This window comes from Phaseolus vulgaris, chromosome 6, assembly GCF_051622355.1.
Source record: "Phaseolus vulgaris cultivar YP4 chromosome 6, ASM5162235v1, whole genome shotgun sequence".
Lineage (NCBI taxonomy): Eukaryota > Viridiplantae > Streptophyta > Magnoliopsida > Fabales > Fabaceae > Phaseolus > Phaseolus vulgaris.
This window is the reverse complement of record NC_143503.1, coordinates 27,050,916-27,063,451: the sequence shown is the minus strand read 5'-3', so window position 1 is coordinate 27,063,451 and position 12,536 is coordinate 27,050,916. Positions and strand designations below refer to the sequence as shown.

The following is a 12,536-nucleotide window of genomic DNA, read 5'->3' as shown; positions in this document are numbered from 1 at the left end:
AACACAGGGTTCAAGGAAAGAAGATGAGAAAAGAAAAAGGTTTTTGCTAAGAAAATTTTCCAAAACCCCACTCAAATATGTAAAAGCCCGCGCTCAGTGCTATTTAAAGACGCTGGGAAGGGAAAATATAAGAAATTAAGAACAATATATATTATACATTATAAATTATATCATATTATTTTTTATGCAGCGTATATTATATTATTATGTAATTTTATCACGCCAACGGATAACTCATGATAATATTATATTGATTTTTTTCTACAAAGTCGTCGATTATTTTATTGACTTTTTAATTAATGAAATTACGTAATTATAGTAATTAATAACATTATTATGGTATATATGATATATATTTATTATTTCTAGATCCACACTGTAACGTAAATATATATTCTCGTATGAATAATAATTTATATAAACTTATACTAAATATTGACAATTACATATTAATATATTTTAAATATTAATATACGTAAATATTGTTATAAATTTCTACAAATTTTAAGACAATTAAAAAATGTATAATCTCTGGAACAACAAGTTGATGCTATTTTAATTATTAAAAAGAAACAAGAACCAAATTTTTTTTGAATCTTTAAAAAATAACTGTAATATATTAACAACTTTATTTTTTTCTATATTTATTCTACAACTTTTAATACTATTATTTTAATAATTTTTTATATTATTTATTTACAAATTTATCTTTTATTATCTATTTTTTTTTTAAATTATAACTTCACGGTTTATTGAAGTATAGTTTTTCTTGAAAAATGCTTGTAATTGACCAATAAAAAAAATTGGTTAAGAGAAGCCAATCGTTCCAATACCAGTGAGTTCGTCTGATTTGATTTAAAAATCACATGCAATAATGTTTATAATTCTAAAAAATACAAAGGATTACTCAATATGTGATAATTTTATAAATATATAATGAATAAGAAGTTTAAATAAAAATGAGTGATGTAAAAGTATAAATTTGATTGAGATTGAAATGGATTTGCTTTACCTAATCAAACCCCATCCAATAATTTTTTTTATTTGATATTTATTATTTTGATCCATTTACTCTATTGTTATTAATTAAAACGATTATTTTAATTATAAACATGACTCACTAAAAGTTAATAATCGATTATTAAATTATAAGAAGAATGCAGATTAGTTGTCATAAATAAACGGTATAAACAATTTGCACATTTATCCATCAATACAATGTTACATGAATTTGGGTGTCTCACTCTAAACAATTCTCCCTATTACATTTTGCTTATGCATTGTTTGAAAGATAATTCATGGAAAATCACACAACAAAGTAAGTATTGCATATTCCATGCTTCTAAACGATATGCTTTCTTCCTTTTTCTCCATTTTGGACAAACATTACTCAGTAGAATCTCTCTGTAATGTGCCTTGATCAGCAAGACATAATACTATAAATCCTCTAGGCTATTCAAACCTGAGCCTTGTTACACAGAAAAAACATCTTATTACATCCAAAAGTTTTAAAGCTAAATCAGGACTTCAGCATTTCCTGATTTTACACCTGCATATATAACACCATTCCTTCCCTCCCAATGTATCAAATTTCCAGAATCTATAGATTTACACAAAAATCATACTAGGATACCCCTTTTTTTTATATTGTGTATATCATTCGGACACATATTATTGGACAAAGACACTGTCGGAATAAGAAAATACTGCTTTACTAAACATACAATGGAACCATGTCCACAATTTTTGCGCCTTGTTATAAATATCTTATATGTCCAGTCTGAAATTTTAAAAAATAATTGCAGTGCTTCCAGATACAGCAGACTACAATAATCCAGATTCTATTTCCAACCTCACTTGGGACTAATACGCTAAACTGTTAAAGGTGAAACTTATGTTGTAATGTTGCAGTGTACTTACCTCAATCCCTGTGTTACAACTTTGCATGTGAAAAAGAGATAATCACTTGTTTTATTGCTCCTTCCACGCATTACACATAACTTGTTTTGATATGAACGGCACTAATGCTCAGATTTTTCAATATTGGGTTTCTACCAATGATTACTCTTCATGGTATGTGGTGTGCAGAGAGGTTGAGCCTTAGTTTTCCAAAGTAGTTTAAAAAGTTCAGTAGCTCCTCAATATAGTCTCTCTTTAACTTTTTGTATTACTATTTTAGAGTGATAGAGATTAAATTTAGAAAGATAAAATAATAGTTATTATACTTATCAATATTATTTCAGAAACTAAAAAAATTATTTAAATTTTAAAAAATAAAATAATTAGTTATTATATTAATCAAATTAAATATTATTTTAAAAATTAAAAAAATTATTTGTATATAAAACAATTTTCTATTATTAATAAAAATTAATAAATTAATTTATAAAGATAGTTAAAATTTTAGTTATTAACTAGATATCAATTCAAAAACTAATTTATAGATTTTATTAATAATAGAAATTATTTTAAATATCAATAATTTTTATAATTTCTAAAATAATATTTAATTTAATCAATATAGTAACTAATTATTTTTTATTTCATTCTTTTATCTATTTTTTCCAATATATGTTATAAAAGTAAGAGAGAACAGAAATATCTTATTCATCTATTTATTATAGAGCTAAGGACATCTTGATAAAAAATAAAAATAAATAAAGAGACTTCATATAGAGTCTGAGGTGATAATTTCAGTTAATAATATTTTTTAAAACGTTAAAAATGTGATAATTTTATAAATATATAAGAAATAAGTAAAAATGCAAATGAGTGATATAAAAATATAGAGTTGATTGAGATTGAAATGGATTTGTTTTTCTAATCAAACCCCATCCAATAAATTTTTTTATTTGATATTTATCATTTTGATCGATTTACTCCATTGTTATTGAATTGAAACGATTATTTTAATTATAAACATGACCCACACTATATAAAAGTTAATAGATTATTAGTCTGTGTATACATTATTTTCACTAGTCAAACATAGTCATCGTTAAGTTTACTTAACATATTCCAATCGGCTATTAAAAAAAAGATTGGAGTGGTCTTCTCTATTCTCAGTATATACGTTGTAAATTTGGCAATTGCTTCCTGGAGTGCATCACTGCATCCAATTCCAATGGAAAAAACGAAAATGCTATTAATGTATTATTTTTTGTATTGTGGATTTTCTTATTCGGAATGAGTTTTTGATTTTTGTTTCCGGATTTTTATGTTCAGAACACAAAAAGCTCGTCCCGATCTGAAAATCTTTTCAGAATGTATTATTTTCAATTCCAGATTTTCATATCCAGAATAAATGGTATTTTCAAAATTTTAAAAATGTGTTGGGTGAAGATTAAAAAATATTGGGTGTAGGAAGAATTTGCCTGAAAATTGTAGCTCGAGCAGTTTCTGAACGGACAAATGGGCTTGAAAAAAATTGTTTTACATTTCACCTGATTATTATCCCTTTATTCAAATGGGATTGACCAATTTATTTTTTGAAAACAATCTCGTCTTTGACTAATTTCAAAACAAGCCAATTAAATAAAAATCAACACATGAGCTTCACCCGACAACAGAATGCTAAGTACCAGAGTTGTTAGTGTGTCCTAGTGGCTATTTAATGCATTTGATCATGTTAATGTTCCTTCTTCCTAGGAGCCGCTTGTCTAAGAATACAAGCTCTCCTCGTTCGAAAGTGGACCTTCTTGGTATCAATATGTAAAATCCATGTTATAAAAATTATTAAGTAAACCATGCACTAACGTAATGTTTTCAATTACCCTGAGAAGTATATGTTGTTGGCTCCTTCAAGTCAGGTATGGACTATCTAGCACTGCAAAGCCGGCTGCAACTCCACCTTCATCAGATGATGACATTTTTGTGCGCATCAAATAGCCGCTTTGTTTGTTCATGATAACTCTGTTCTTATTCCTGCAATTTCATATTCAAGTGTCACAAATTTAAACTCAGAAAGGTGACAGACATGTGGCCAAGTAATGTACCTTAAATAAGTGCCGAATACCCCAAGTTCTGAAATTACACGATCCTTATGACAACAACCATTACGCATCAAAATTGATGCAGAAACAGATGGAAATATCCTCTGCATAAGGATGTAAGCTCCCTCTTCTTGAGAACCGGCTTGCTGCAATTCTAGGAGGGTTTTCCTCACATCATCACCATAAATGTTGTTTCCTGAAAAGTAGTTATAGTTCGTTAGATACGTTTCTTCCCCTTTTTTTTATTTTTCAACTAAGTAGGGTAGTAGGCTGAATCAAAGTTTAGGTGGTATAAGACCTCCTCCTTCTCTCTGGGGTTTCATCACAAATAACTCTGGCCTTTCAATTGCTTTTCTGACAACGTTAGAGTCATCCAAACACCACAACCCAGCAAAGCATTTACGCAGTTTGGCAATATCATCTTTGCTTTCAAGGAACCTGCCTAACTCAAGATTTAGTCATACAACTGCTTATTTTCTAAAATAAAATTGGGGCGGGGGTCTTGGATTATTATTATAATAATCGAATGTGTTTAGCACGTACAATAAAATTCGATTTCCCTAAACAAAAATATGAAGTACGAGTGTAGCTCTGAGGTAACACGCATTATCATCCATAATAAACTTCCTTCTTTTAGGGACCAAAGAAGAACTGATGACATATAGTTAGAAGACAATAAAAGTCCAAGAATAGTGGAAAGGAAATATTCCATAAAAAAATGAAGCATGAAAGCGAAAACCAGAACCAACAAGGCAAGCACATAAGTTCAAAACTCCCCATTCTAGTTTCCAAATTTCCTCGGTAACCATCAATCCCCAGATCAGCATCTAATCTTTCCTGCAGCCACTCTAGGGAAAAACTTTGAATTTACATCTACATCATTAGTGCATTGAATCCATGACGGCTTCTTCCAATTGACTAGTCGACTCTCTTTTCATCAAATCCTTCTCGAATTAGGATCTGCTTTTTAGACAACATGAGCTTTTGATAGCAAGCTCCTTCCAGCTTATGCACTCACATTTTGATTAAAAAACCTCAATTCCCAACCTTAAACTATTCACTCGACAAACTTCATTATGATTCAAAACTTAGAAGAATCCAAAGATAATGGTTAACCATACCTCCTTGCCATCATTGACCAACAACGATTGCAACGTCGTGATCGATGCCCCTGGATCATATAACTCTTTGAATTCACTAACAAATTTTTACCAGACATTTAAAACAAAAACCTATCATTCCTAGAAGATACAAGATATCATGACCAGCCAACTGACCAATGTATGGATGGGAAAGCAGATCCTGAAGGATAATCCCATTTTTTACATGATAACTCTCAATTGTTCATAGCACATTCTTCTTTGAAACAGTGTCCGTCAATTGATCAACTGCTTTCAATGCATAAAGGATGAAATTATCTTCGAAGATATGAAGAATATTAATTAGAAGATACCTCTCAAGCACACCAGGCTTTGCAAGTTCCTGTTGAATTTTTTTGGTGCCAACCAGATGATAGGATATTGAAGGACATTTGATGGCAGAAGATTGTTCCATCAGTAACCTAGCTCTCCATTCCTACATATTGAGCAACATAGACCTAAGCCATAATTTTGCAAGAAAATACAGTCGTGTAACAAGGAACAATATTATGGTATAAGATAATTCATGTCATGGAAATTAGGTGGAGAAGAAGTGTAAATCAGATTATGTTATTTTTGTGGGACTCAGCCAATGTGAAAACAAGGTTCTAAGATTGAAATTGTTCAACCCCCAACTGCCCCATTCAATTAAATATTTGTGGCAAATTGCACTTACTGCAAATCCCCTTGTAAATAAAGTAAGAGGATCAAGTGTTTGTAAGAAGTGAGAAGAACCTTCTCACATTAAGAGAGAAAAGTAGAAAGTCTTAGAGATTGTTGAGAAAACAATGAACCAATTTGTGAGTGTTTATCCACAAATTAAAGATACTTGAAATATTTCTTCTGATTCAAAATCCTCGTGTAACAAGTATCTCCTCCAGTTTTGGTCATGGAATAGATGAAATAAACTTCAAAATGGATTTTTGTTCAATAATGAAATCTTATTGGAATATCGAGTTCTCCTTTGGAACCATATCACATCCTCAGTATGATTAAATAGGATGAAACACTATTTTTTAAGTACATAATTATCTTGAATAAATTCTATATTTTCTCTTTCGATCATCGGGAAAGAGCAAGAATTTTTTTCCTAACAATTTATGTTCTCTTGTAGACTTATCAATAGATTCAAACACAGAGTAAGAGGAACGAGATTTTAGAATTTTCCTTGCCAACATTGAGAAGGTTTCCAAGATAAAATTTATAGCATTATTGCATTTATTTACGTTTTCGCTTAGTGCCTATTTAAAGTTCAGAGAGCACGGAAAGTATGTAAGCACTTTCCAAGAATGGTATTAAAGCTCTTAGATATTAATGTGTCCTAAAAATCTTGGTATTCTATTTTATTGCATCATTGTCTGGTTCCAAATTACAAAAGAATTAAATTTGCTTCTATAAATAAAATGTGATAGTATGACAATGCATGTATAGGAATTTATTTTTCCTGAGAAAGTATATAAGTGTCTATTATTGACCCATCTTTTTTTCTTGAGAACTTCCTTGGTGCATTATTCATGAACTTGGTAATTGGTCCAGTTATGGTGTTATTTCTCTATTATTAAATCGATAACTCAAAGATGGAGAAAGGGTTGTCCCTCATGATAGAGATATGTTCAAGGTAATTGTTGACATTTACTCATATTGTAAGTCAATGATGGAAGATCATTTATGCTACAAAACTTTGTATGAACCATGACCCAAAAGGATAAATTGGAGGGGAAGACTAACAAGGATTGGGAGCCTAGAATCAAAATTCAGTATATACTATCTGAAAATATATCAATCCAAGCTTGTTTGAGTATTATCAATATGTTCACTACATATAACGTCTGGACAAAACTTGAATCCTTGAGTCAAAAGAAGACGCTAAGGAACAAAGGCCACCTTGTCACAAAGACCACCTTCCCATATGATTGGTAAAGTTGGAGTACATGGATGATCAAGAAATGATTGAACATTTGAATACCTTCAAAGGTATAATGAATCAACTAACTCGAATGCACAAACGAAGATAGGTGATGAGTTGTAAACCCCTCAACTCTTCAATTATTTGCTTGAGTTGGGACACTCAAGTTGTTACTTCCAACAATTTTATTTCAGAGGGAAAGTTTAGAATGGATTCTTCCTTCGTTAAATTAAGAGTTAGAGTAGATAGAAAAAAGGCTTGAACGAACTGTTCTGAAGACAACTTTGTTTAAAATAGAGAAAGGAGCAAGGATCGGAAAATAGGCTAATTTGATTTGTGTTTCAAAACTCCTGGGACAAGACATGTGAAGATACCTTCCAAGACACCTCATATGAACGGAGAAGATGAAAGGATGAATAGACAATTAAAAAAGAAAAGTTGAAAGCATACTTCTCCAACAAATCTATTTATTTCAAGACCTTACATTTTAACTGGAAATATTCCAAATGAAGAATGGCATGAAAATAAAAACCTCTTATGGTCAATTAAAATATTTTGTATATAAGACATTTGTTCACATTTATCAAAGATGAAAGCGCATAGTTTGATACTATATTGCTTATATATTGGATTCTTAAGGGATGAACTTGACTTTAGATTATTGATTATTTGAATTTTAGAAGATCCAAGATATCAAGTCTAGGCAGCCAAAACAAATTTAAGGTGGTTCGTAATTCAAATTCCATTGTGATAAATAATTCATGGGGAGAGATAGAACAGCCTCACCATTCTATCAACCAAATGAAATGAATGGAGATCAAGCAATGGATGACATTTAGACAAAGCATAATCCGAAAATGAGACAAATCCACAAGAAATAGTCAACCTTCGAGAAAGAATTTCTTATAGTATGTTGATTAATTAGGCAAATAAATAGGTGCCTAATAAGTCAGAAAGAATTTAATCCTCTCAGCCCTCTCCGCCAGCTTTACTTCACTTCACATGTGTTCTACAACTCCTTTTATCATCATGTGAGTCTTAAAAGAAGTTTAGTTAGTATATAGAGTAATTGAATTATTGTCTATTTAGTACAATTTCCTAACAGTAGTGAGCGAGAGCCACTCTTTTGGCCACACAGGTTATATCTCAATACTTAAAAAAAAGAAGTTTAAGTAGTAGAAAATGAAACAGATATTTCTACAATGGAAAAATCACGGTTCTCATGAACAGCAAAAAGGTGATTTCAAATCACTCACTGATTCTGAAGGATAGTCAACTGGTGTATAGCCAGCCCGGAAATAAATGACTGAAATAGCTTGTCCACTCCTGCAATTTCCAAGAAATTATATTTCTCTACAATCAGAACCATAACATGATTAAATCACAAATCATGGCTGCAAGTTTTATTTATGGCTAAATGTTACATACACTGAAAGTGTTCCATCGGGTAGAATTTCTCCTTCTTGATCAACTTCTGCTAACGTCTTTCGTATAGTTGTAATATTATGCGTGTTATAAAGCTAAGGACAATAACAACCAAAAAGTATGAGTGTAAAAACTTCTAGTGGTTTTCTTTACAAAGAAACTGATAAAAGAATCCTTGAAATGACATGTAATTATACAAGTAAATGAATCTGCCCTGCTATGTGGGAATAAAATGAATTCCTTTTGCATTGTAATTAATTATAACTACTAAGAAAAGGATATTTTTCTCTAAGAACAGCAGAAACAAAATGCTGGTCGTACATGTTTCGTTCTTCAGTCTGAACCACAATCATAATCACGGCCCTGAACGGATACGTCAGAAAATATAGCAGGGAACCAAACCAGCAGCAGAAGAGCTGGAGAAAGTTAAAGGGAATTGTTTTTCTCTGAACTGACCTGGGGTTGTTATACTCACTCCAAGCTTTAGCCAAGGCCTCTGCATACTGATTGACGGCATTGTTGGCAGGGATCCTTTTGGAATCTAGTCCAAGCAATTTTCCATGGCGAGAAAGTATGTATCTAGAAAATGACAAACTAATATAAAGATATTTCTTCAAATAAAAAATTCCTTAAAACGAAAATATATTTCCACCAGAGTTCTTATAAATAAAATCATAGCTATTAGTCCAGTGTAACAACACAGAGTGAACAATCCCAAAACTGGTATTGCAGAACAGAAGTAGCTGTTATATAAAAGATCATAGGAACAAGAAAAATAATTTATACTACACGTACTAAGTAGTTAAAAAATTAGCCAAAACTGAAGACATTCATAATTAATACTTACAAGTTTCATCCTAAGATACAATCACCATCAATATCAGGCCTATATAGTAATTAACAATGACAGCAATCACACGAGTACGAAGATAAAAAAAAGATGATGGAATAAATGAGAGATAAACTACAAAGTTTGAAAAACACACTATACAACAGAAAAAAGAAAAGGGGGCTTACTTACACTTTGAGTCTCTATGTGCAAATTTAGTCTTCTATGTATTTCTTAGACAATTAAGTCTCCCTTATTTTAAAATAAAAAGATTCTGTCATTCCTTTGATTTTCTTCTACTTAAAATGATCAAATATAACATCCTGCGGAAATAATTTTGCAAATTGAATCACTTAAATTTGTTCTGAACCTTCTTGTACTCAACTCGTCAACCATAATATCAAATTATTCCATCAATTTTTTCATATTCAAACCCTCATCTTATTATATATTATAAAATCCTTCAAATTCGTCAAAATTGTATCAAACCCTCATCTTACTTCTTAATGAATTAGATAGTATTTATGTATTGAACACGTTTATTCTGAGTTCGGAAGTGTCTGACCTTCAGCAATTTTGATTTAGTTTTATAATAAATTAGATAGTATTTGTATATATATGGAACGTGTTCATGCTCAGTCCGGGGGTGTCAACTATTGTGTGAGCAGGAATTGATAGAGGTTGGGATTAATACACAAACACTTCAAAATTTGGGCTTTATTATTTATGCACTAATTCAAAAAAAAATCAAATGTCATAGTTTTTCAATGACTCACAACCGTTAGATTCGAAAGCACTGGAGTATGTCAAGACAACATGGTCAAAATATTTTGTAATCATGTATAATACCTTAGGATAGATAAATGACTATTATAAGTTTTTGTAAAACTTTTTCATATATTGTAGAACTTTTTGTAGAATAGTGTTATATGTATTTAATTAATTATATGTAGTCTTTGATATTTAAATTATGATATTATATGGATTATTTTCTGAAAATTTGATATTTTATGCAAGACTATAACATATATAGTAATAAAACAATTTTTTAGAAAAAAAAATACTTTTTTAACGACAGTTGCTCAAGAATCGTCTTTAAAAATGGCTTATAACAACGGTTCTAGAACTGTTATTATAAATTGTTGATTTATAACGACACCCAAATTAATGTTGATTCTAGAACCGTCTTCCAATACTCTTTTTGACCGTCGTTAAAGTTGTTTTCTACAGTGAGTAGCGGCCACCTGCCACGTGCCACTATATGGCACTAATAGCTTAGCTAACGTGCAAGTTTGACTATCCTGAATTTTCAACGTGGAAGAATATACATTAAGATCTAAGCACATATTTTTTTTTCTTCTAATGAACTCTGATTTCAAACCACTTCAAAACTTCCAATATTCCACAAAATATATAAACATAAGTAACAGCAATTAGAGTTCGGTATTTCACTTAAACAAACCCATAGCTGCAGTGAAACAGTTAAGACCTTTCAAAACGTTAGATGATAGCATAGTATGTGTAATTTACAGCATTACTTACCTATGAAGTTCAGTCACAAGATTACTAAGACCGGCAAATGAAGAGGCAATAGTGTTCAGTTCTATTTGCAAAAGTGATTTAGTTTTTTCATCAAGCATATAATCTGAACGATGTAATCCCAATCGAATTTCCTGATAAAATTTTGTAGGAGCAAAAATAGTATCAGTAAATCCGTTTAAAAGTAAAGAAGAGAGGTGGAAAACTTCATATGTGCACCCTATCCTCAACCTTTTGCTAAAGCAAAATATGGCCATGTTTAGATCATTTTTTCTTAAACACTTGAAGAAAAAAAAATAAAAAAAATTCTTTTCTAAATTAAAATCAGTTTATCCACTTCACCTTTTAGAAAATTACAGGGCAGAATTTCTGTAAAAGTTAAGATGTACAAGAGAAAATTTTGATTTAGTTTTTTCTTCATATATTTTTTAATTTATTTGTAAGTATCTATAGATAAATTTATCCAAGTAAGAAATATATAAGATTTATATTTTCTATATACCAACATTAAACATGCAGTGATGTTCTAACAACAAAAATTAAAATAAACACTGGTCCTCTTCCTCTCGTGATACTCTTGTCACTATATTATAAACAATTACCTCTTTTTTGTCAATCTGTAGCATCTTGGAATGAATATCCAAAAGTCTAGCGGTGAACTCATCCGCTTTCTTAGTTCTGCATTGAGAAAAAAGAAGAGGAATCTGAAAACACCGATCATTGTACAAAATCTCAAGTAGTGGTGCCACTTGCATGCATGCACACACGATATCAAACAAAAGACAATAGCACCGCAGAATTTGCAAGTACGCAACCTGGAGAGAGCCTGTTGGAGAAACGTTGCGTCCAAGCTGACCCGATCAACGAGTTCATTGAAAATAGGAGCCAACTCAGTCGCTTCACTCCACTGGTTTTCCGTAAATGGCGTGGGTAACAAGGCAACCGGAGCATGCACCAATCCCACGCCAGGAACGCTTCCCGAATTCTGCAATCGTCAGCACATAGATTGATTCGTGTTCAAATTCAAATCGAAAAATTCGAAATGTCGACCGTTACAGAGAACATTTGACGCCAATTTAGGGTGTGATAGGTAACGAACGCAATGTAGTGAATTAAAAGAAGAAAAAACGTTGAGATTGACCTTAACGGATTTGTCGGCGACGAGGAGGCCGTGGAGAGAGCACCAAACGAGGGCGTCGTAAGCGATGGTGCGGAGAAGTTGTTGATCGAGGCGGTGGTAATCGAAGAGGGGAGAGAGTTGGAGTGGATTGAGAGTGAGAGGTTCTGTGGGAGACATGACGAGGTTGGGGGAAGAGGAGACGAAAGGAATCGATAGAGAGTGGCGGCGGAAGGCGGAGAGAACGGGGAAGGTGGTGGATTTGGAAGTAGAGAAGAAGGGTACAGTCTCCGACCATGCAACGCAACCAATGCCGGCGATCATTTTCGCCTCTTTCACTCTTTTTCGTGGGTACAAAGAATGATATAAATAAAATAAATAAATAATTTTTTTCTTATTAGAAATACAAATTAAATAAATATTTTTAGAAACTGAAATGACACTAAGTAACAATTATTTTTATTGGAAAAATATTAATTTGACAACGGTAATAATAAAAATGTGTCAATTTACATAGTATTTATATTTCAGAAAAAAAAATTAATTATTTTTTTAGTTATAATGCATGGTTATAAACGTATCATCTTAA

General features: G+C 31.3%; 1 protein-coding gene across 1 annotated transcript; it reads right to left on the bottom strand.

The window, feature by feature from the left end:
* Positions 1 to 3,556: 3,556 nt before the first annotated feature.
* LOC137831721 (glutathione synthetase, chloroplastic) lies at positions 3,557 to 12,292 on the bottom strand. The gene is made up of 12 exons (XM_068639511.2): positions 11,972 to 12,292; positions 11,646 to 11,815; positions 11,433 to 11,508; positions 10,834 to 10,964; positions 8,919 to 9,041; positions 8,745 to 8,825; positions 8,466 to 8,546; positions 8,294 to 8,363; positions 5,446 to 5,567; positions 4,291 to 4,430; positions 3,996 to 4,188; positions 3,557 to 3,924 (listed from the first exon to the last, which is right to left on the bottom strand). Exons 1-12 carry the CDS (start codon positions 12,269 to 12,271, stop codon positions 3,801 to 3,803), a joined length of 1,611 nt encoding a protein of 536 aa, XP_068495612.2. The 5' UTR covers positions 12,272 to 12,292; the 3' UTR covers positions 3,557 to 3,800.
* Between the last annotated feature and the right edge of the window lie 244 nt (positions 12,293 to 12,536).